The 26,523-nt window shown below is 36.5% G+C and overlaps 1 protein-coding gene across 5 annotated transcripts in view; it reads right to left on the reverse strand.

Annotated features, from left to right (window-relative positions):
• The window catches only part of prorp (protein only RNase P catalytic subunit), a 62,363-nt gene that overhangs the window by 30,484 nt on the left and 5,356 nt on the right, over positions 1-26,523 (reverse strand). For 3 of the 5 annotated variants that reach the window (XR_007933701.1, XM_028821739.2, XM_028821741.2), the window contains exons 3-4: positions 12,837-12,969; positions 2,581-2,688 (exon numbers count right to left, since the gene is read on the reverse strand). Coding sequence is in view for 4 of the 5 variants with exons in the window: in XM_028821739.2 (XP_028677572.1) it covers positions 2,581-2,688; positions 12,837-12,969 (241 nt within the window). In the remaining variant the exon portion in view is untranslated. The remainder of the gene's footprint in view (positions 1-2,580; positions 2,689-12,836; positions 12,970-26,523) is intronic. The other 2 variants (XM_051920162.1, XM_051920161.1) reach the window with 1 other exon arrangement.

Below are 26,523 nucleotides of genomic sequence, written 5' to 3' on the forward strand. Positions count from 1 at the left end.
TTAGTGCTTAAGTGATTAGAGATTTTATCCCTGACAACTGAGATCTAAGTTTACAAGAGAAGGTGAGGGTAGGAATACAACTTGGGGGTTCCATATTTGACTCCAGCAGTATCCATGAGGGAGGGTCAGCAGAGGGGTACATCCACTGGCAGACTGGAAACAGTGTATAAGCCACCCAATTGTATGGCTGAAGATCTTGCAAGGAAACTTACCTCTCACCTCTGCTGTGAATCAATGTGGAGTGTTTAATAGCAGGTCTTTTCTTGTTTCAAAAGAAGGCATATAAAAGTGACTTTACATTGGACTAGGTCTGGGTGATATGGTTAAAAAACACATCAATATTTTTAAGCATTTTGCTTATATACAATATTTATCCAGATAATTGTGATTTTCTAAGAAATAGCTTATAAACAAACTTGATTTAAAAAAACCTGATAAGTAAAGACTGCACACTTTTTTATATTAATAGATATTGTAGACTAAAGGTTCTAAAGGAACACACATATAAAACACATCATACACTTTTGTGCATTATTACCTATATGAAAAAATGTTTTCAAAAAGTGAAACCCTACCTATTCCAAAATGTTTTTACTCATAAATCAAACATCAAAAAAAGGAATTTATCTTCTTTATTTTATTCTTAATTCTCAAACATTTGGTCAACACAAGTTTTGGCAAACATGTATTCTCTCTTTCTCTCTCACACACACACACAGGAACACTCATTTACCATTTACTTTATTTGCTAGCCTGAATCTGTCTGTTAGAAGTACAAAATAATAATTACAGTTTAAAACCAAAGAGGCTGCTGTGCGTTTATCTGGGCTTTTTCTTCAAAATACGTATGTTTTCATATGATAAAATCCAGTAGAAAGCTGCAAAATAGATTACACTGGATCCTTCTGTAATATCTGTTTTACGTTTGGGATATTGCTATTTAATCAGTCTATTTTTAACTTTTACTAGAAAATTGACAGTTGCAGTTTTACAATTAAAGTTTTGAACTGAGTTTATGTACATGAAAATAATTATTTAGATTATATTTTCAAAGAAAATGTGTAACAGCCTTCCTGAATTCATATCTGAATTATTATGCTTAAATGTGATCTGGTTTCATAACTTTAAATCTCATTCTAATGTTTGAGAGATAATGTGCTCAGCAATTGATGACAGGCCCATTTCACTAGAATTGTATAATAATAATTACAAGTTTAAACCAATGAGGCTGTTGTGTGCTTTGTTTAGATTTTTTACATATGATTTTGTATTTTATGGATATGTATACAATGAATCAGTTTGAAATGTAACTGCCATATACAGCATGGTACACCATTTATATCTGTAATTGTGCATGAGTGTGTGTGTGTATTTTAAAGTTGTTTGTGTATGTTGCTGTAAACCCACACATCAATCAAAAGCAATAATGGTATTTTTACATACCCAAGCATGTTTTCTTCCAAATAAAGTATACATTTTTCATGTTGTCTGCTCTCTTTCATTAGTAAAATATGAAATTTGCACACATATATGGCCAGGCAAGCAGTGTGCCATAGCTGAGTGGATTTGCCTTTATAAAAGATACCCCTATATCGAGCCACATACAGTGAAAGAGTAGCTGAGGCTCAGAGTATTCCAAAGATGTATAGTTGCCTATGATTGATCATTCATACAATATGTCAGAGCTGTCCATAAAACACAGGAAATAAATCGTGTATGTGACAGCTCATATTTGCACACCTTCACGCACAAAGCCACTGTGAGACTGCATTGGAATTGTTTGGTTGATATGCAATATGACCTGAAATTTGTACTAGGCAGGGAAATTTCTTCTTCAAAAAAGAAAAACATATGATTGTGGAAGTCACAGAAAAGTTACAGAATGCTAGGGACATATGGAGTGTGTGTGTACGTGTGTGTATATGGATATAACGGGAACAAACCCCAACCTCTGCTGCTATAATGAGTGTTCTCAATGAGCTCTTCCTGGGTCGTGAAAACTCTTACAGTATATGGGAAAAAACTGGGTCGTGACAACAAAAATGTTGAGAAACGCTACTTTAAATCACTTTTTGCTTTTGGCATATTTTTCATTTGTCTCCTTTCTAATTCTAATAGGAATTTCCTGTTTTTAAGGATTGATTTTCTTCTAGCTAAAATGACTGTAATGGTCCTTTCATTTCCAACTGGATAATGTTTCTTCAATTAACCATGGAACAAGTCATCAAAATTGTTGAAAACCACTGTATTTATATTTAAGAGGTCCATGACAGTCTTCAGAGAATAAAACTAATATAACATAATTGACAGAGTAAAAGGATAACATGTGGACCACTAATGAAAATGCAAGCATATTTGGCCAAAATAACAATGCTTGTTATGCTCAACTTATATGCAAGATATCATTGTAATTGTAGCTCGTAGTCATTCATTCTAGAGACCAACTGCACAACCTTTGGCATTTCATATTATTATTAATAAAAAAACCAGCTCCAAACATTTTTATGGCTCTTAGGAATCTGTAAACAATGAGTTTCTATACACATTAAGCAAATTGAAAATAAAAAAAACACTACTTACATTTTCCGACTGTCTTCCTCTATTAGTGATGTTTGCAACGTTAAGTCCATCGATTACAACATCATAAGAATGTCTTTTTTTCACAAAATCCTTGAAGTGCTGTAGTTCCTGTGTAAAAAGTAAGGTCAATGATTAATGAACTGTTTCTTAATACATCTATCATATCAGCTGTATAAAAAGCAAAATAATACTAAATACTAATACTAAATTAAGCAAATGCATTATATGAAATATATTTTCTATAATGCCTTTCATAGCAAAATAAATTTTGAGCAGTGAGCAATTAGGCATACATGTATGTAGAAAACAAATATTTGTCTATCTACAGAAATTACAGCATAACGCACAAGACGTATGATAAGAAGGAATAAAGACGTTTGCCTCATTATTATTATAATAATAATGTATTGTTATAACATCAGTGAATGGTCCACAGTTCCTGCCACAATTGAAATTTTGTAATTCAAGGAATATAGTTCAATGTAGAATGTTTCTGTATCTAGCGTAACTTCCGCAAAGAAGCAGACAATTCCACTTAACTCTGAAACATTGGGGAAGAGGCAAAATCTAAAACTGCTATGGCTCTGGATTACTGAATCCAGCTGTGCAATTAGCATTGCTGTCTTACAGTTCAGATGTATTCCTGGTGCAGTCCTGGAGTTGGCATGTTCTAACCATGTCTGCATTGTTTTTTCTACAGGTACTCCAGGTTTCTCTTCATGTTCCAAAGGTTTGAGTATTAGGCTACTTGACAAAATCTAAATAGGCCCAGTCTCTGCCATTTGTAGTGTCTAATGTCCAATTACATCAGCATATCTTTGGGATTGTTTTGTTAATTTGATTCTTTCATCAATTAAATTATTTCACTTGGACATATTGCTTATAAAGAGAGCTTGTATAGAAATGTAAATACAGTATATTATGGGGTTAATATTCCACAGTGCATATGCCCTTCAATTTAAAAGATGATGAAAAGGATGCAGAAAGGGATATAAATTATGAAAAAATACTAATACAGTCGACCCTTGATATACGACCGGCCTGACATGCGAACAACTTGCTTTACAACCAAAATTTTTGTTTTGAATTACGACCAACATCTTGCGTTACGACCCGAATTCAGTCACGTGTATCTGCTTGTGCGATTGTAAGCAAACAGCCGAGAGCGTTTGTAAGCGTCAGTCGGAGCCTAGATACATGTGTTTGTGGACGTAATTTCGGTCAGTGCAGTGCTTTATATAATTTATTTCGATAACTGCTAAGGAAGGAAGTGAAGGTAACGAAGGTAAAGAAAGCGATCACAATCGAAATGAAGAAGGAAACTGTGTGGAAATATGAGAGTGCCGTTTGTGTGACCGATCTCGCTAATATGTACAGCATGTCGAAATCCACCATCTCGACAATTTTACAAAGAAAAGATTTGTATAAGGAAACTTCTTCCAAACAATAACCACCTTCCATTTCATTCTCCTCCTCCTTCCTTCCTGCAAGCCAAAGATGTCAACTTAAATGGTGAGTACAGTATGAAATGGTTGTTTCTGGTAGGCTAGGCACTTTTTATAACTTTTTGGTAAGTCATTAGAAAAAGTACTGGTGTTTTTGGTAAATTATGTACATTATACAACCCTATTCTATTAAAAAAAGTTACATAAGTGTTGCTGTGGGCGGTTCGGAACACATTAAGGGCATTTCCATTATTTCTTATGGGAAAAATAGTCTTGACTTACAACCAACTTGAGTTACAAGCAGCCCTCGCGAACGAATTGAGTTCGTAAGTCAAGGGTCCACTGTAATGTACATTTAATAATGGGACGACATTAATACAAACAGCTTCAGATTCTTTTCTTTGCAATTTACTGTTTGGTTTCCCCCAATACTTTTTAACAACTCTTACTGAATATATCATAACTAAATAATTATTATTTTTACATATTCTAATATATATATTCTAACTGTACTCTGGGTAGTTTTAAGGCCCTTTTCTCCTTCAAATGTAGCAAATAATAACATACTACATGTGTCATAAGAACTGGAAAGTGCAAAGTTTAGTGTCTCGTATAACACAAAGTTAGGCAGACATAGTAATAGAGGGTCAGAGTGTCTACAGATTTTAATTCTTGTCAACCTAAAGATCTGAAATGAATCCCTGGCCCAGTAGTTTTGTTTTGATCTGCTAATGAACATTAGCACAGATTTTCGTCTTTTATCATGTTTTGAAGAATTGACCACTCTTTAGAATTAGCCTGTCTTTAAGAAATCAGGTGATTTAGCTGAAATGGACTCGAGCAAATACAGATATATAAACCTCAAAACCATTACAATGCAGTACTGACATTCTGGAGGAATCATATGTGAGATATCAAAATGGCTAGTGATTGGTAGAGTGATGACCGCTCTTCATTACTGGGATAACAGGAGTGTATAGACTAACGTACAACTAAAATCATTTAGAAGTGTACATTCTAATTAATAAAGCGGGTCAAAATGCTTATAATCAAGTAAAAACTGTATTTGTGCTTCTGTTTTCTTAGACTAGATACTGTCACATACCTCTAAATCTGAAAATTTAGCTTATAAAGAAACTGTGAGATGACGATATCTCAATATAGTTAGGTATTGTCCTCTTTGCGTTAGTCTTCAGTGTTATTGATATCCATCTTGTTCTTTTTTTATCGTTGATGCTAGATGAAGTCCAAGAAAGACATTACAAATACAAAAATAATAATGTGATGAAGAGTTAAAAAAAAATAAAATTCCAACATGTGCATCAGTAGGCTTTGCACCCTAGGAAACAAATTAGCCAAACTATTCTATAACATTTCAGTAATTATTTACAGCTCTGATACTGATCTTTCTGATCATAAAATAGGTCATTACGATAGCAATTGATGAGAAGGATTCATACTTAATCGCAGAATTATGGTATTTGAGGGTTCCTCTAGAGTGCCTCTTTCTCTTACACAATTGGGCTCAAAAACTAATCAGCACATTGTCATCTCATAACACACTTAGGTTTCGAGTATTTATACGTCCAGCTGTTTTAGCTCTAGACTGTCCTCAAGAAACTGTGACACACAGACAGACACACACCCATCATTGAGATATTGATGTTTTTGGTATCGGGGACCCTAAAACGTCGAGATTTGTCAAAAACTGGAGATCAAAATTTTTGATGAATCTAAAGCTTTTGCTCCTCCACCATAAATGATAGGTTATGGTAGGGCAGGGTGCAAAGCAATAATTAGGAAACAAGTCTCACAGGTCTTTCTTATCCAGATATTGTATTCTTTAAAACAGACAACAAAGCAATCACTAAGACACATCTTTAAGTTTTATTTAGGAGACATTAGTCCAACATATTAAAGTAACCACATGTCTTTAAGAGAGACAGAGAGGGTTTTTAAGTAATCAACAGAAGTTGGGACATCAGTGTAAATTGTTTGCTTCAACATGCAAGGCTTAATTTACTTTAACTGCTTCAGAGCATCTATAGGTTATAACCTATTAGTTGTTCCCTGAAATAAGCCTATATGTAATATTCCAAAAAAAAAAAAATTTTGTTTCTGCTAACCTAAACTTTAAATTTAAATCTATGTCAGTTTACTGTTTACCTTTTCCCCATTTTAGGTCATTCATTGCATCTCAACTAATTAAATTTGAAGAAAAACTGAAGTATTCTAAAACTTTTGACCATATATCTATATAAATAGACATATAAAATGCCCTTTTTTAATAGAATGGGTGATTAAATAATCTGACTTGAATTTACAGTATTTTATTCTAGAAAATTTTTTACATGATTTATACCATTAAAATATAGAAAATAATGGAATCTGAGCAAATATCACATTCATGAATAGTAGTGCTGCTGTAGATCTAGATAGACAGAACTTTATTTGTCACAATGGAACTCAGTTTTGCCTCAATTCTTGTTTTTGTTACTACCTCCAGATGTTCGAGAGTCTGTCCAATAACTAAGCCTGCCTTTTTAAATAGCTAGTTGATTCAGTGACCCTCTCTTGAAGTGATTACATTTGCCATCACAGAGTTATAAATCGCTAAAGGAAGAAAAAATCTGCTTTGCCCTTTCTTCTATATTGTAGTTACTTTGTGTTACAAGAGCAGTCTGGCCTGTCATTGACGTGGACCCCCAAGAGCTTCTAGAAGTGCACTACCTCCATATGGAATCCTGTTTAGTGACCAGGTGGCTCTTTGGTGAAACAAGAGTCAATAAGCAGTTATTTGTTTTTGCTGATGTTAAATTGCAAACGGTTCTATTTGCACCAAGGAAAAAAACTTTTGGCCGATATCACATTTTGTCCAAAAACAGTAAAAAATAAATAAATAAATATTTCACACAGCATGTGGCACATAAATGCTAAAATGATAAGCAACAAGCACACAAAACAGCAAAAGTAAAAAAGTACTGTTACTGTATTTCAAATATGATTAAGCAAATTTATTTTAGCAACAAAAATTTAGTAGCTGTCTCATAAGAATTGAAGCAATTTATATTCCTCTAAGTAAATTTCAACTATATTGTATACTAACTTTACAGAAAGTAGTTTTGTGAGATAAAATACAAAAAGTTGTTTAGTTAGTCAATCTCTCAGGAAAACAGAAAAATCTACTGGTCTATAGACAATTTTGGAAGCATAATGCTGTATACAATAATGTTTGACCTTATAAAACTAACTTGTTTTTCCCCTTTTACTAGCTTCCTTCATCTATAATCTAACTGACTTAAATGTAGCAGTACTGTTTAGTTAGCTGCTGGAAATCCCTGAGAAAACGTGTCCGTGCACATACTGCACATTCCACAGTGAAAGAAATCTGAACAGAGGAATGCTGAGAACAAAATGTTCCTGGTTTCAATATTGTGACAGACTGACTAAGAAAGAAATAAGAAACCCAGCGTTACATACTTACATACTAGACAGCAGTAAACACTTAAACATACCAAACCAGTTCAGATTCCCCGGTACTGCCTATCCCAAGAGGAGAATATACAAATTTTACATATACTACTACGTACTACAGACTACACACTACTATGTCCTTCCATCCATCCATTATCCAACCCGCTATATCCTAACTACAGGGTCACGGAGGTCTGCTGGAGTCAATCCCAGCCAACACAGGGTGCAAGGCAGGAAACAAATCCTGGGCAGGGTGCCAGCCCACTGCAGGGCACACACACACACACACCAAGCACACACTAGGGTCAATTTAGAATAGCCAATGCACCTGACCTGCATGTCTTTGGACTGTGGGAGGAAACCGGAGCACCCGGAGGAAACCCACACAGACACGGGGAGAACATGCAAACTTATTTGGAGGTAATTTTCTATTGTACTAGCAAATTCTTCAGGAATGTTAGTATAAAATTACAATGCAAAAACAAATCCATTAGATTTGTATATTATGTCAGTTAATCATTAAAATGACTTCACACATTAATATTACTTCATACACATTGTAATAAATTTGAATTTACCAGTATGTACTTTCTGTTTAAATTAAACAGAACAGTCTACAATTATTATTTTGCATGTTCACAATGAACAAATGTCTTGCATTTTTTTATTTATTGTTATTTAATCACCTACTGAATTTTAAGTGAATTTTAAAGTGTGAACCTTTTTAAAAGGTCATAGAATTGTGACGTTTAACTCAAGTTGTATGTGGGATTTGTTCTGCTGCTCCACTGTGCCAGGAACCTGGGTTTGAATGCTAATCCGGGTAGTGTGTAGAATTTTGCTCTCTGTCTCCATGTCTCCACAGCTTTTTATTGGGCACTATGGTATTGCTTCCACATCACAACAACATGAATTTTACTTGACAACTCTAAATTGGCACTACATGAGTAAGTATGGGTGCATGGATATGACCAGCATTAGATTACTGCCCCATTGAGGGTCAGGTCCCTTCTTTTGCCCATAGTTGTACAGCTTTCAAATCAGAAATATACTTTTGTATTTACTAAGAAGTTGTAAAAAAAAATTAAGGCATAAAAAATATGATGACTCAATGGCAGCTACAAACAAAACTTGTTGATATACTAGCTTTTGGTCAAAAGAATGTGGAAGAATGAATAACTGTAGCTTTACTAAAGGTACAGCATCAGCTCTGATTGCAATGTCAGGTTTAATAAAAGGTTTTAGGCATAAACTATTAGGGTCTGATGACTTATGCTATATAAGCCTATTGAAGATACCTCAAGGAGACTTTAAGGAAATCCCCCAGCTAGAAACCACACACCTTAACTACCTTTCAAATAGCAGAAGCTGTTAAACAATAAAAACTTGCCTTCGTAAGGAGCTGAAAGCTTGCTGATCAGGCAAACCATTAGACTGTGCTACCATTTCCAGTGTAGCGCTAACTGTATGTAGATGATCTACAATTGAGGTTAAAGAGCAAAGGGATGGGACTTTCCAGGGTCGTTTACAATAGCCACAGCTGAAATATGACACCACTATAATCTTTTTCAATGTGAAGTGCACTGGCTTTATAGCTACTAGTAAAACTAAATGTTATGCTGAAAGAAAACAAATTAGATCACAGTAGAAGTGTAAATAGTTTAATTTCACAAGCCTTTCCTCCAGAGGCTTGGGACATTTAGCTTATATACAATATTTAAGAGCTTAACCTCATTTCTTAAATATTTGAAATGCTTTTCTCAAATGAATGGAGTTTGACATTGGTGAACATTTTTAATAAAATGCAAAAAAATGCACAGAGTAAAGTCAGATGAAAATATCCTAGAATAATTAATATATTTTGTTAAAATATTTATAGATGTAAATAAAATTATGCAGCACTTTAACAATAGTAAAACCAAACTAAAGTAAAAAGTTTTATAACTTAAGATGAGGTGTAATTGATCCATCAATGTTCTTATCCTTCCATTACAGGGTTACAAGGAGCTGAATGCAATCACGGCAGTCCTGGGTGCAAGGTAGAAAAAACAACATTCCATGCCATTGTGTACTCACTTGGCTTTGAAAGATTTAGCAATGTCAATTCATCCAACATTCACATCCTTGGGATGTGAAAGAAAGCACGAGTGCATAGAATAAAACTGTGTAGACAGCAGTCTGGTCAGGCGCAGTACACAGATCAACAGGGCTATGCAGTAATAGCACTAACCACTATGGTGTTCATTGTAACACAGATATTTGCTAATATAATAAATACACAAAAACAAAAAAACAACTTCCTTTAATAATTGTTTTTATAAAAGCCGCACATTATTAATGTTGCGATCAGCCCAGCTTAGTAATTAAACTGCAGCCAAAAAATTCTGTATTTGTTGGCTGTATCTCAGTTTTCTAGATATGAATGTATGCTGTTATTGTGCCTGTTTTGGTGCAAATTCCTTTGCTTTCAAATTTGAGTGCAATGTCTGTTCAAGTAAATAAGGAAAACACAATAAGAGAAACAAAGAGAAGATTGAATCTCGTAAATCCCCAATGCTTATACCTAAATCAGCACTACCTTCTCGAGAGAAAAGCAACAATAATTTCTGTTTTAGTTCATCTAGAAGGTGTAGTGCTTTCCTTTTTTTAAGGAAAAAGGAAACACCTTTATTCCTTTTCCGATAAGTCAGAAACTTCCACTTTTTACTCTCAAAAGCAAAAGCAAAACACATATTCAATACAAAATAAAAGTGAACTGCACCATCTACTGGTAGACTAATGTAAATTTGCAAACAACACTTGAATCTCATACTTCTGCTGATACAGTATCAAACTTTTCCACTGTTTTAGTTCTACATTTGTAACACAGGTTGTAGTTTCTTTTATTTAACAAAAAACAGTTCAGAACCCAGGCTAAACAACAAATGCAAAAATCCTCAATATAAATCAAATAATGTGCAAGGTTGCTGCTGTGATGAATATTAGCATGTATGTATATTTACTGGTACACTGAAATAGATAGATAGATAGATAGATAGATAGATAGATAGATAGATAGATAGATAGATAGATAGATAGATAGATAGATAGATAGATAGATAGATAGATAGATAGATAGATAGATAGATAGATAGATAGATAGATAGATAGATAGATAGATGGATGAACTAGGAGTCCCAAAGCACTGAGGCCCAAAACCACTTCCAAAAGTGTCCATTCGAGGGGGATCTCCCTGTCTATCCTTGTGCCGATTAGAATGACAAATCCAGGATCTTTATAGAATAAAAAATAAAAATGCTCTGTTACACTGTATACTTGTGTAGCTACGAAGAGCATCCAAGGCATAAAGAAGATGCTAGCAACACACGGCAATTCAAGCAAACTGACTTTTATAAAAGAATTCAAGACAGAGTCAAATATCAAGGCACAGGTTCTAAAATATCCAAAAATAAAACAGAAAATAAACAAAGGCACAGAAAAATCAAAGCCATTCACCAAACACTCCACAGCCTGTTTGAAATGAACCACCGGGAGCTGTGGGAGACCCTCGGGTTTTACAGGACAGAGAGGCAGTTGCTTGTGGTGACTGGCAGTTGGCCCTGTCTCTTGGGGGACCACACACAAAACACATGCAGCAAAGCAAAGTTGTCCATCATACATAAACAACATCAAAAATAAAGAATGATGCACATAATCAAAATAAATTAAAGAATCAACAATGAATAAAAGAGACCAAATAATGAAGATAGATAGATAGATAGATAGATAGATAGATAGATAGATAGATAGATAGATAGATAGATAGATAGATAGATAGATAGATTTTCACTTCAGGATAGCTCAAATTATCAGGACTGGAGAAACAGAAACAATTAACAAAAATGTATTATTTTGCAACCTTGCAACAGCACCCCCTAGTGAATATTTTGTACAATACTCTTCTAATCTATTGCATTCTAAGGTTAACCATATAAACTCTTGTTTCATACATAATAAGTTTGGGGCTTTAAATAAACTTTGTACATCATTACAGAAATATAAGCTTTTAAAAATATAATTAAGCACATGTCTTTTTGCTTCATATTATATGTAATAACAACTAAGAACATAAAAGCACAAGAAGTGTTGTGACATGAGTAGGCCAATTTGCCAAGCAAAGATTATTTCCTATGAATTAAGTCAAAATTTGAATGCCCTCAAAGTGCTGCTGTCAATAACAATACTCGGGATATTGCTATATGCATCCATAGTGTAACGAAATACTCCTTAATATTTGTGTAAAATACACTTTTCATGTCCATGTTGTAAATCTAATTTGAAAAGAACAACTGGTATCTGAGTTACTAAGCCTGTTTACAATTTTAAACACATTTTTTTACACATCATTGTTATATCTTTGCATGCTTGTAATTCAACCCATTAATCTTTATTATAACTCATGTCTTACAGTCCATGTATTAGAGGAGCACCTTTTCTCTGATCTACTGCATATCTATGTCCCTTCTTTTAATCTGGACAACAAAACTGTGCAGAATTCTAGACATGGCACCATATATGCCTAAAATTTAACCTATCGCGGTGATACTCTTCCTTTCACTAGTTTAATTAAAAAAAAACGAATACAGTATTAACTATTCTCAAATCCGAAATGTGTAAATAGACAACTGTACTGACTGGCAACGGTCCTCTTTTTATTGAATTATATGAGATACAAATGTTGAACATTGGAGTAATTCCTGTGTGTCACTGCTTTGTAGGATTTTGTGTATTTTTTTTTTCTTTGCTTTAACAGCATATCATTAACACAATACAGTAGTCACTTTACAAACACAAACTGTCTTGCTAAATTAAATAGTTAAAAGCATCATACAACAGATAAATTACCAAAAAAATAAACTTTTGAACTTATTCACTGTTGTTAGTTTTTTCTTCTCTGGAAGTGACTTGTCATTTCCTAATAATCCACCTACAAATACTTGAATAAACTAACCCTTTGCCAAAAAATTCAAGTTTAGAAATAAACCTGTGATAATATACTTTACTGCTCACACTCTGGAAAAAATGCAATACAAAGGTTGTAAAAGAAAATACATAAAGCTTGTTTATAATGTATATATTATACACTGAGGATATGTATTGTAACTTTTAAATAATATGTGAATATATTTCAGAATATTTTACTTTATTGGATTATTTGAATAATCGTTCTGTGTTTTGTGTTCATGACAGAATAATCATATACTAAATATCTTGACATACAAATTGCCACAATGTCATTTTTATAAGAGATTATATATCTCTTTTCATACTAAAGAAAATATATTGTTATAAAATTACCTGAGGTGTTGTCTTGTTAAATACATCACTTCCCAAGATAACGTCATTCATCACTTTCTTCTTCAACACATCGTATTCTTCCTCTGTGAGGTGAATCGACTCCAAACTTGAAGAGCAATGCCTGCATTGACCACTAGCAACATAAAAATATATGGTAAAATAATTTACCTGTGAAAGATTCCATGTGTTGTGATTTTACACGTGAACATCAACCTTTGTCATTTTTTTTCTATGTTCATAAAGCTAAGCTATTGAAAAACTTTGTAAAATGCTTTGCATCTAATAAAAGAATATATGTGAATATGTCTACCCTTTGATATTCATATCCTATGAAAATAAAAATGCAATACTATAATATAAAGGTATATTTGATACATCACTGTCCCTTTAGTCTGGCGAATTTCCTGTTGCCTTCAAGCCTAAGGGAGTTACGTCTGTACTGAGGACACCAACCCTGTATTTCTATACATACCAGTAACCCCGCGATTCTCGAAAGAATAGCAAATCCAAGAATGGCAATCAGTTTCTGTTCCGTCCGATATTTGGAGGGAGGAAATATCATGGAGGGTGGGTGCGTCCCGGGAAATTTTTAATTTAATTAAATAAACATATTTGTACTAAAGAGGTTTCTTTTTGGAGCTGTGACTCATCTGGTTCTGGTGTTTCAGAGGCGCGTTATAGGCGCCTTCGTTTATTTTTTTTATCCATGCAGTCTCTTTTTTGTTTTTCTATGGCTGTGTCGTCAGCCAGAAGTCATTTGCTGACGGCGGCAGATTCGCGTGCTGAAGTGACCATGGCGGCGGATCCGGGCATGGAGGGCTACATTACTAAACGAAGGTGGTATATGCGGTGGTGTGGGCGGTCGCGTTGCGTGCACGCTTCACCTCAGGTTTAGTTCACACGTTGTAGCCATACGGGCTCATTTTTGTATTTCTAATCGTTGAGCTGTTTCTTTTTGGAGCCATGACTCCTTTGCCTGTGTTGTTTCAGAAGCGCGTTGTGGGCACCTTCGTTCATCGTTTTTATCCATACGGGCTCGTTTTTGTATTTCCGTTAATTGACTTACTTTTAATACTGAATTACTGTTATGTGATTCAAATATGCCACACTGACTGCTGGCACAGTGGATTAGAGCATGTTTAGTTTACAGGTTGTGTTGTTTGGGCGCCACGTACTGACTCTGGGAAGTACGGGCTCGGTTTTGTATTACTAATCGTTGAGCTCTTTCCATGAATTACCGTTTTGTGATTCAAATATGCCACACTGACTGCTGGCACAGTGGATTAGAGCAAGTTTAGTTTACAGGTTGTGTTGTTTGGGCGCCACCTACCGACTCTGGGAAGCCGCTGGGTTTGACTCTGGGGTGCTGAGGCGCAGTGCGCGTCGGTGCGTCCGCCGTCCGTGCATAAATTAAACTGTGGTTTAGTAATATAGATTCTCAAGTGACAAGCTTACTGCTTGTCTCAATAATAATAATAATAATAATAAATTATATTTATAGCACTTTTCTAACATACTCAAAAACACATTAGTTATTATGCGATGAAGGAGTAAGACAGACATTTAGCCAATAAGGGACAGGGGATGATTAGGGTGCAAGAACAGCCAGGCCTTAGTGGGTAATTTAGTCAGAACATTTTTTTGAAAGATGCTCAGGGATCTTTAATGACTACGGAGACAAAGGACTTCAGTTTTATGGTTCATTCAAAGGATGGTGCCAGTTTTTAAAAACACAGTATCCTCATCACTGCAAAGGAATCCACACACAGACCACAGGGTAAGTGCCCCTGTTGGCCTCAGTAACACAGCTTCCAGCAGCAAACCAAGCTTTCCCTAGAAGGCCTCCCATCGAAGTCCTGGCTAAAACCCAAACATGCATAGTTTCAGGTATTCTGAAGTGCAGGTGGCTTGGATACTATATCTGCAATTTTTCTCTAATTCAGCACAAACAAAGATTAAATTACTTCTCACAAATGCAAAGACCTGGTTAATAACTATGTTAAGTGATGCAGGAAACCATTTGTGACATTAGGGAATCCATAGTGTTGGGCTTCAGGAAATGCAAGATTTCTCTGACTACAGTGTTCATTCAAACGGCATGTTACAAAAATCATCAGAGTGAAGTGTACTTTCTAAAGAGGTTTACGTATTTTGATGTAGAATTTCTGTGCAGGCTGCAAGAGTTGGTGATTCAAGTGTACTCATTTATTCTTTTATACAATGGCATGTTAGGACAGTAGTATGAGAACAGGAGATGGCAATATGCTCAATACTTTATTCAGAAAGGATGCCTCTCTGTTGAGCACTGGCCTGGACTAAGATGCAGACTATCATGAGCAATGTTGCACACCCTCTTCATGACTCCTTATTCAATTTGAGGAACACCTACAGCACAAGGCTGATTCTACCTCAGTGTGCCAGGGAGTGCTTTGGAAGATCATTTTTATCACCTGTCATTGGATGCTATAACATAACTTCTACGTGGAGAGTTATTATTCTATTTATTTTAATGTTAATTTAATTTAGAATGTTGTTTATTGTCATATAGTACCGTTTAACGTAAGTGTATTTTGTGCACCTTTTGTGTATTGTCTGCTGTACCACCGCAATTTTCAAATGTGATAAATAAGTTATCAATGTATCAATAGGATCACTTATACAACTTCCTTGCTCAACTTTGGTTCCTGTAAGATCATTCCACTTTCCTCTATGACCAGTGTTTACAGCCATGCTTAATGACACCGTCATGCCATGCCTGACCCCTGAATCCCACAACTCTGCTGCAGTCTGCTGATGGTCCCAACTGTCTTGATTGGCTTTGGAGGTATTTTGCTAAGTTTTTATCACCTCTCAGTTGGGCTACTGTGATCCCTTCTTTAATACTAAAGCATCAACAGGGTCAGAATCTAGCTATCATTGATTTAATGAGTCACAGTTTTCATATTGAAAAATAAGAAACAACATGTTTTTTCTATTTTAACAGATGAAACTCATGCAAGGAAATTACCTTAAATAATTAATTTTTATTCAAATACATATTAAAAAAATCCCTTTTTTTGATTACAGCACCCTTTTCCCACATGCTTCAGGATACACTATTGGACATTAAGCATACCAACTAACTACTAGTATTCACCATATTAACTAATCAGCACACAATTGTGGACTGGAAAGAAATATACATACAGTACAGTAAACTGAATAGTATAATATATAAATTGAGCCAAAAGCAGTCCCCAAAGCAAGAATTTAATCTAACCCTAACAATTGGGTAAAAAGGTGCAGCTCCATTAAAAAGAATCGGAGGGTTCGAATAAGAATGGTTGGAGACCAGGGGACTGATCCAAATATAAATGGCCAGGTAAAGGGACACAACTCATTCTAAGCTATTTTGCAATGGCCAGAAATAATTCCTGAATCTTAATTTAATTTTGATTATTGCCACCACAGATATCTGATCACCAAATTAGGCAGAAAAAGTGTTGTAGTTTACCTGATTAGAATGATTTTTTTATAGGCAGTAGGGCATAGTAGCTAAAGTACTGAACTATAAGTCTCTTCACTTATCTGTTATTAGACACTTAACTTAAATTGACGGCACATTACACAACTTATTGTCGGAGAGCATGCCACACATGGCAGTTGCTGAAATTGTCACCCGAGCAAGTCCGATTACACAACTAGGATTGGCAGGTCATGACAAATTCAGTGACAACTTTCCAGCAGAGTTTAATATTTCCAGACTATTGCAAGCTCGCCCCTTTTTTTGGCAGCTAAGAAAATGTTGCCAGACCATTCCAAATATTTTCCAGGTTTAGCAAGTTCAGCTGCAATCTCTGTCCTTTATTTTTTTTCTTTTCCATTTTGTCATGGTACGTAAAACAGAAGACATCCGACAGGCAAAGCAACTGCGGTTTGTATTCCTCCTTGCTACATTATATGCATTGTACTTCGAGCTGAGAGCTTGTTGGATGATGACTCTCACACACACACAAGGCCATCCCTTTGACTTAAGACAAAAATCAAACCTGTTTATTTTTGTCAGGGTAAGTGATTGGGTATGTCACACTACACTACTGGTGGTCACAGGAGCACACCGTGACTGCTTCTGTCTCTCTAAGATTATGTAAATAAAATCTGTGAATGGAAATACATGGAAAAGTCATGTAGAGTGACAGAGCCCTTACCTGCAGTATTGCAATGTAGGAATACGCAAAATTTGAATATTTGTGATCCATTAGCTACTACTGAACAGAAAAACAAACAGATCTGGGGCGTCAAGTATAAAAGGTGCGTACGCACAGAAATGTTGCGTACGAACGTTTCCACGCTCATATCGCAATGTATAAAACCTAAACTTGGTGTAAAGCCACGCATTTTTCCACGGTAACTCATGCCCTGGCGTACGCAATTTCTCCGCTCGGTTTTGCAGACTGGCGGCACCCAGCGTCAAAGCAGTGCTACTGTTCCTGTGTGGTGAACTTTTCTTTCTTAGATCCACATTCCTGACGCGGCTTTATAAATACAGTACACTGAAACTAACTGCATATTGTTTATTAGTGTAATGCATCTGATTGTAATTAACCTACAGCAATATAATGGTCCAGGGAATAGCCATAGTATTCCAAATACCATAACTGCTTTAGCGTTGTTACTCTCAATGCATCTTCTTCCTCTTTCAGCTGCTCCCGTTAAGGGTTGCCACAGCAGATCATCTTTTTCCATATTACTCTCACTGCACCACTCAGAGTATTTATATCACTGTATCTGAGTGGGGAATCACAGCAGCAGCTGATCGGAAAGAGAATTATCGGTATAGCGCATGAAGCAGACGCTGCCTGAGCCACGGCAAAACGTTTCAGAGACTTTCCTGTACGGACTTTGCGGTTTAGAAAAAGTTTCATCCCAAGAACTATAAACGCACTAAATCAGTCCATCAAGTGCTCCTTGTAGAACTGTTTGGACTTATAAGTACAATCACCTCACTGTAAACTTGGGATACAGTTATAATATTGCACAACCTGCGCCACTTTATAAAGCGCGTATTTACATATGATGACGATATCATTTTTAAGATGAAATGCAGCAAAATATGTTGATTATATTATACAGATAAAACTTTAACTTCATTTAATTAATCTGTATTGTTAATAATTAAACATGTGAGGACACAGTGCCGCAGCGCTAGCTAGTTCATGGATTGTTCCTGCATTGCGTTGTATTATTGCTCGTGCTGATGCGACACTGGAAGGATAGACGGATAGAATAATTAAACACGTACTACTAAGATATTTCAATGTTCCTCAAAAGTTTTGAAGAATCGGCGTTCTAAGCTTACAGATGGCTTAACGTCTATTACAGAGCTGATTGTGTGGCGATTGGGTATTTGGAGAAAGAAAAGTAAGGACAGGAATTGGAGGTTAGTACGTTTGAAAGAGACAGTACTGCTGCAATAAATTATTTCATCGAAGGTCGCGCATTGCGCAGCAATCCTCTTGTGTGAGACTTGAACAAGCACTGTGCCACCGTGTTCCCATGTTTAATAACATGCTTTAACTCCTATCATCATGAAAAAGATATCATGTATACATCTCAGTATTTTAATTATTCAGAGAGCTGTAATATCACGAATGTAATGGATTCTGTGTCCTGTCGGAGAAAAAGAAAGCCTGTTTAAGAAGCAGGTAGTGATTCACACACAGAGCACATAGAAGATCAAATATAGAACAAAGCATTTAATGTGCTACTTTAGTTACAATGGGATTTGAGAAACTAGTAAATTAAACGATTTTAAGATGAAGTTTATGATGTTCTACTTTAATGGCAAAATAAACTACGTGATTAAAGTGGAAATTTCGAGATTAAAGTTGACATTTCGTGTTTTTTTCCCCACTGTGTGCCTATTTTTTTTGTCTGTACCCTAATAAGCTTTCATATGACACTCAGACGGTGGGCTACGACTTGCCTTTTCACGGCGACTTTGATATGTGATTTCTTTTTTATTTCGGGCACTGTGCGACTTTGTGAACTTGAGCTTTCGAGTTTCTCCAACACTCTGTCACTTGATCAACTTCATTTTGTTGATTACAGTAATCCCTCGCTACATCGCGCTTCGACTTTCGCGGCTTCACTCTATCGCAGATTTTATATGTAAGCATATCTAAATATATAACTCGGATTTTTCGCTGATTCGCGGGTTTCTGCGGACAATGGGTCTTTTTACTTCTGGTACATGCTTCCTCAGTTGGTCTGCCCAGTTGATTTCATACAAAGGACGCTATTAGCGGATGACTGAGAAGCTACCTAATCAGAGCACACAGTTAAAGTTCCTGTGTGCTGATTGGCTCAACGACGGAGTGCTGCATTAACCAGGAAGTCTCATCTCACTCATTCAGCATTAACGTGCTCCTGCTACTGCTTCAGGGGCCGTGTCCAAGAGCCAACAGAAGATGCAAATGATTGCAGAAAAGGTAATCTATCTAAAAGTTTTGGATATGTTGAAGGAAGGGAACAGCTACACCGCTGCAGGACACCATTACGGCATGAGTCCACGATTCTTTTTATTTAAAATCAACTTTATTTAAAAAGGAGGAAAAGCATATAAGATCTACAGTCGCAGTGTACTTTAACCAAGGCGCAAAACGAGTTGCAAGTGGACGTGATAAGGCAGTAGTCTGGATGGAATCTGCTTTAGGGATTTGGATTGAAGACTGCCAGAAGAAGAACAACGGTGATGCTACACAATCGCCTGAAGAGGCTCCTTTAGAAGAGCTGTAATGCTATCCTCTGTTGTGCAGTAAAATTAAACTCATTGTTATCGGACAAGTCGTCGTGTCATTGTTGGTGAGTAACCATAATTAATTATCTACGTACAGTACTTATTACATGTACATAGTTTAGTGTCACTGTACACAGATTTTACTGTATACAATTTTTCTTGCATTGTATGTATTTATTGCTGGTGGCCTGTCTGTCGTAATGGCTGTAACATATGTGATATCGGAGACGCTCGATATCTTTAAAATAATATTTAGGTTTTACTGTATATAAACTGTGTTTACATACATAATTTCAACGAATCTTACCTAATATTTAAGAGAATACAAAGGGTTTATGCTGTATAATTGTGCGGGAAATGTTTATAATAGTGTGGGAGAGTTTATAAGGGCTTAAAATATATAAAAAGAACCATATGAACATATGGTTTCTACTTCGCGGATTTTCACCTTTTGCGGGGGGTTCTGGAACGCAACCCCCGCGATGGAGGAGGGATTACTGTATACCACTGTTTAAACCAACAAATATTAAGTTTTTCCTTTGCCTCCATTTGATATTCGCTGAAATTCTTATATTTTCCCAAGTGCTTTTCCTATTGTCTTTTCACAGAAGGCTGAGCTTAAGGGCTGTTTATATTGATTTGCATATTCAAAGAGGCGTAATTCTGGGAGAAGTTGGGGCGGGACAGAAGGCGCGTGCACGTGCGTTACTTTTCACGCTGATTGGAATTTATGTAGTGGAAGAACGTGGAAGTTTGCGTACGTACAGATTCCTGCATCTGGATTTTTCTGTGCGTACGCACATTCCCGCTTTTGTGCTTACGCCATGTTATAGTGCGAGTTCTACGCACGGCGTTATGCATGAGGCCCCGGTCTCTATTTTAAAAAGAATTGCCAGAATAAACTTATAAAATTACATTTACTCCAGCGTTAAGAGTAGGGTATTGTTACTGTGCTATAACAGAGCTCTAACAATCCTGTTCCATGTAATGCTATACTGTGAACCCTGCTGCAAACATGAAGGAAAACTACAACACAGCCAACACAGCATCCAAAAATAGTAGTTGGGTCAGTCTACCAAGTTATACTGTCTCAAAGTAGAAATGTAGAAAAAACAAAAATATGTGACTTTATGGCACGAGGCATCACATATAGTCAATGATGGTTATCTCTCTGATGATGGTTTATGAATGGGTTTAATTTAGATGGATAACTGGCTGGCTAATGTTACCTAAAACATTAGGTTAGCAATCCAAGTAGGAAACTTATATCACTGGTTATTAAAGTGTGTCCCATAGACCTTCTGTGGGGGGGGAGTCATAAGGGGATAGTCATCATATCAGAAAAAAGTGACTTTTATAGTTCACTATATACTGAACTTACTTAGGAGTTTATTTGTAACAACAGGCAGCTGCCGAACATATGGGCTAGTAAAGGAATTTGGAGTCATAAGAAGTAGGTCTAAAATTACCACCACAGTGACCTGTTTGCAAGTCGTAATAACATTTACTTCAATGTAATTCCTGCCTACTCCTCTTCTGTTTAATTGTTGCAATTTCCCTATCACTTTCCAACACTCCACACTTTTTAAATATGGACCCTCTTCAGGTAATCTGATACTAGTTACTGCATGAGTCTCTCATTTAAATTCACAAGGATGTCAGTTCGCAGAGCCCACCTGTTTCATTTACAATTATTTAAGTCCAACCAGTTGATGATATGTGTGGTTTCTCTTGCATAAGTATTATCAACCTGTATTCTGTTACACTATCTAGCTGAAATCAGGATTTTTGCAATGCATATCCAGTAACACTGAATTAGGCTTTTAATATTTCCCATGTAAATAACTTTTGGTAATTTTAATATGGAATTATGCTAACAAGTGTGTTTTGGCCATAGATGGCTCAATGTACTGTATCTCTGACTTTGGCAAGGTGATCCTCGAACTCAAACACTTTAACTACCACTGAATTTCATGAAATGAGTTCTCTTTAACTTGGATCAATATATTGCATTTTTTAACTTTTTTTTTAAAAGGTAGATTGAATAATTTAACTGCTTAATTTGTCATTTTCTACTGCTATCGATGAGACAAAAAATTGCTTTCAGTGATGTGATTAGGTAAAATTTTACTGGATACATTTTACACAATTTCTAATTTGTTTATAAAATTACTCTGAATTTCAAACACTATGGGCAAATGTTTGGATGTCTTGGTGGGCACTGTTGCTTTAGTTATCAGGAATTGGAAACTGTATAAAACTACCCAGATGCTGTCTAGAAAATATCAACCCTCAGAACACTAAACAAGATGGATACTTGTGAGAGAAGCCACAGACAGACCAACAATTTCCGGTCGCTGCACTGTAGCAGACTTCTCAGTGCATCTCTCCGTGTTTTGTACCTGCTTTTTGTTCTTAAATCGTGTAAAATTGTTTTCGTTTACTAGTTTGCAAGTATTTATTTCTATAAAATGCTTTATAACATTTACGAAAGTTTCTTATTTTTGATTGTTATCGCCTTTGGAATCCAACAGGACACTAACGCACTACCTGCGCAAGAAATCCCAGGTGTGTGGCTGGCGCTGCTCATTTACAGCCGGGATGCACTGCTATCAATGAGACCAGCTACCAGTTACCCCCCGTGTATTACTAATATACCGGACGAAATAAAATCTTTGAAACCCAGAAAGCGGAGGTGGACTACGAGTACGTCTGAGATGGAGAAGTTTTAAAACACTTTTGCCAACCAACATCATGAGCAACGCACAGTCCTTGCGAAATAAACTGGATGAGCTGAGAGCATCTGCGTGATACCTTCACAAGTACCGTGAAAGCTGTCTGATTTGCTTTATGGAGACCTGATTTAAGAATACAGACTCAGATACAGCAGTCGAAGTAGATGGACTTGTTTGTGTACAGCAGGACAGAAATCCAGTTTCTGATAAGCAGACGGGTGGTGGGGTCTGCCTTTACATTAACAAAAGGTGGTGCAGGAATATCACTGAAAAAGACCGCATCTGCATACCAAATATTGAACTACTCACCGTCGGACATCGCCCATACTATCTACCACGGGAGTTTAATCAATTATTTGTGACAGTCGTTTACATTCTGCCGAATGCTGATGTGGGAGCTGCAGCTGAATCGATTTTTGAAACTGCTCATAAACTAGAAACCAAATCACCTGGTTCTTTCAAAAATTGTGATGGGTGATTTTAATTTATGCAGTCTGGAGTCAATATTACCAAATTACCATCAATATGTGAATATTAACACTAGAGAGGACAAAACTCTGGACAAGTGCTATGGAAATGTCCCTGATGCCTACATATCGCATCACAGAGCAGCCCTGGGTGCGTCTGACCAAGTCGTTGCTCATCTACTTCTGAAGTATAAACAGAAACTGAAACAAGAAAAACCAGCCATACGAACAACACAAAACTGGTGCAAGGACAGTGTAGAGGAACTGCAGGAATGCTTCTCCAGTACAAATTGGGATGTGCTGACATCCTCACAGTCACTGAATGAGGCCACTTACACTGTCAGCGAATATATGAAATTCTGTGAGTCTATGATCATTAAGGAAAAAACTGTCAAGTTGTACCCAAACAGTAAGCCATGGATCACTAAAGAGGTTAAAGCATTACTATTGGGAAAGCAACATGCACATCAAGAAAGTAAGATAGAAGATAAGCAAATTTTACAGCAAAGGATTAACAGGTTAATTAAACAAAATAAAAAAAATGTATGGGGAAAAAAATCAAGAGGTGGTTTAATGATAACAATCCAATGCAGGTCTGGAAGGGACTAAAAACAATTACAGGACTGGGCTCTAAAAAGAATGTGAATTTTCCAGCTGACAAAGACCTCAAGCTTTTAGCAGATGAACTGAATAACTTTTTTGCCAGATTTGAAACAAGTGATTTCAGCACCCAAAATACAGAAATAAAGGAGACGCTTTATAAAAACACCCTTCAGTTTAACTGAAGTGGAGAAAGGCTTGAGGCAGGCCAAAACAAACAGTGCAGTGGGACCAGATGGCATATCAGGTCGGCTCTGAAAGTCTTGCTCTAAGCAGCTCTCTCCAGTTTTTCATTTGCTTTGTAACTGGTCTCTGACCTGTGGTATTGTACCTAATCTGTGGAAACAATCAATCATTACCCCTGTATCTAAGGTTTCTAGGCCAAGCTGTTTAAATGACTACAGACCAGTGGCACTTACATCTATTCCAATGAAATGCTTTGAACATTTGGTGAAAAACATTTTAATGAAAGAGACAAAGTCTTTTCAAGTCAACAATCAATTTGCTTATTGTGCAAACAGAAGTGTGGAAGATGCTCTGCTTGTTATCTTACTTCAAATCTACACCTTTCTTGATCAGCCTGGTTCATACTGTATGTCAGAGCACTATTTTTGGATTTTTCTTCAGCATTCAATACTATACAGCCTCATATACTGATTGGGAAATTGAACAGTATGAATGTAAACCCATTTATTACACTATGGATTCAGGACTTTCTTTTAAACAGTTCACAGACAGTTAAAGTTCAGGACACTTTTTCAATAGTCATTCATTCAAACACAGGAAGTCCGCAGGTGTGTGTCTTATCACCATTACTGTTTACTCTGTACACAAGTGACCTGAGAAAGAACAATGACCACTGCTCCATTATCAAGTATGCGGATGACACCATGATCATAGGACGTTTACCTGGAAGGATGAAAGCCACTATCTAAATCAAGTGGACTGTATAGTAAACTGGTGCAAAAAAAACTTTCTCACTCTGAATGTAAAAAAGACCAAAGAAATGATATTTGATTTTAAGAGACAGAAATCTGTATGTTCACCTAGTAGTTCTGGGAGAGGAGGTAGAAATAATGACTGAATATAAATACTTAGGAACTTACCTAGATAACAATCTTAACTGGAATACAAATACAAAAAAATTATTTTCTAAATGCAACCAGCGCTTATTTCTCCTTCATAAACTCAAACTATTTAAAGTAGATAAGGACCTCATGTTGTCCTTCTATCGCAGTATGATCCAGTCTGTGATCACTTTCAGTTTCATTGCCTGGTTTAATAGTCTGACAAACCAAAACTCAAAAAAGCTCCAGCAGATTACAAAGTATGCAACTAAAGTTATTGGGGCTGATGTAGATGATTTGACTAGTGTGTGTCAGAGGGCAATGTTAAAGAAACTGGAAATCATCTCAACTGATGACAGACATCCATTACATGTAGAACTAAAGTTCAGTAAATCAGGAAGGATAGTCACTTTGAAAACCCACACAAATTGCTCCAGAAACTCCTTTCTTCCTAGTGCCATACGACTTTTCAATAAGAAATATTGGAGATAATGATTAAGGTTGTTGATATATATCCTGTAACCTTTTTTTTGGTGTAAATATGTATTATCTAACTGCCTTACCTTAACCTTTCTTGTTTCTATTTGTCTGTTTTATTTCATTTGTCTCTTATTAGATGCAACTGAGAAGGCAAATATCATGTTTTCTTGTGTAAACATGACTAAATAAAGAAACCTTAAACCTTAAATTACCTGAAGGATCCACAGATTTCAGTAGCTGAGACTGCAGTAAAACATAACAGTAGAAAACTGGTATTTGGACAAAGCTGTATTTTTCAGAAGAACAATAATTCCAAATATAAAGTGACTTGAGAGAAAAAAGGTGAATGTTGTACAGTGGCACAAACAAAATCCTGATCTCAGTACTACTGAAAACCTGTGACAGTTGTCACACACGTGCGCATGGGAGGCAGCTAAAGGGCTTGAGTAAAGGCAATTCCGAATCAGACCAGGATGTGATAGAGTGCACTGACTCTTTTTCTCCCTTTCCTGCAGACCATTCACGGGAGATTCCACCTGGCCCTCTTGACGTCACTTCCGGGTCCGAGCTTATGGAAGAAGACCTTGCCGGCTCCGGCCCCTGTGATGTCACGTCCGGGCTCGAGCCTATGGTTGAAGACCCTCATGAGCCCGGCCCCTTTGACCTCACTTCCTGTCTTCCCCTTTAAAAGCCTCCACCTTTGCCCTATTCCCTCAGTTCTGTTTTGGACTCGGTTTTGTACACAGCAGTGCTATCATTTAAATCTCAATTTGCAGCCAGGAAACCAAATATACGGGTGGCTGCCGCAAACCTTGCTATGGCTCTTTGTGGAGTTTGTGACACAGTGAAAAAGTGTCATCGAACAAACCTGAACAATCTGTCACATATCTTCCTGCAGGAATGGGCCAAAATTGATCCCAAACATTGCCCAAAGTAGGTACATATTTACCCCGAAAGATACAAAGATGTTATTCCTTTAAAAGGTGGCTCTACAAAATACTATAGGTAATGGAAATGAATATGTATGTCCATCCATCCATTTTCCAACCCGCTGAATCCGAACACAGGGTCACGGGGGTCTGCCGGAGCCAATCCCAGCCAACACAGGGCACAAGGCAGGAACCAATCCCGGGCAGGGTGCCAACCCACCGCAGGACACACACAAACACACCCACACACCAAGCACACACTAGGGCCAATTTAGAATCGCCAATCCACCTAACCTGCATGTCTTTGGACTGTGGGAGGAAACCGGAGCGCCAGGAGGAAACCCACACAGACACGGGGAGAACATGCAAACTCCATGCAGGGAGTGAATATGTATGTAAGTATGATATTTCCTTTTTTAACATAAAATAATGTCACATTAAAAACATTTTCTAATTCAGTAATAATTTGACAAAAGTAACACAATACAAACTGTAAAGCATGGAGGTATAAATATTATGCCTTGGGGTTATATGACAGCCAGTATCACAGGAAATATTATGTGGGGAGATAGAAGAATGGATTTTATCAAGTATCAGCAAATCAACAAAACACACTGAAGAAATAGAATCT

This window comes from Erpetoichthys calabaricus, chromosome 16 (assembly GCF_900747795.2).
Source record: "Erpetoichthys calabaricus chromosome 16, fErpCal1.3, whole genome shotgun sequence".
NCBI lineage: Eukaryota > Metazoa > Chordata > Cladistia > Polypteriformes > Polypteridae > Erpetoichthys > Erpetoichthys calabaricus.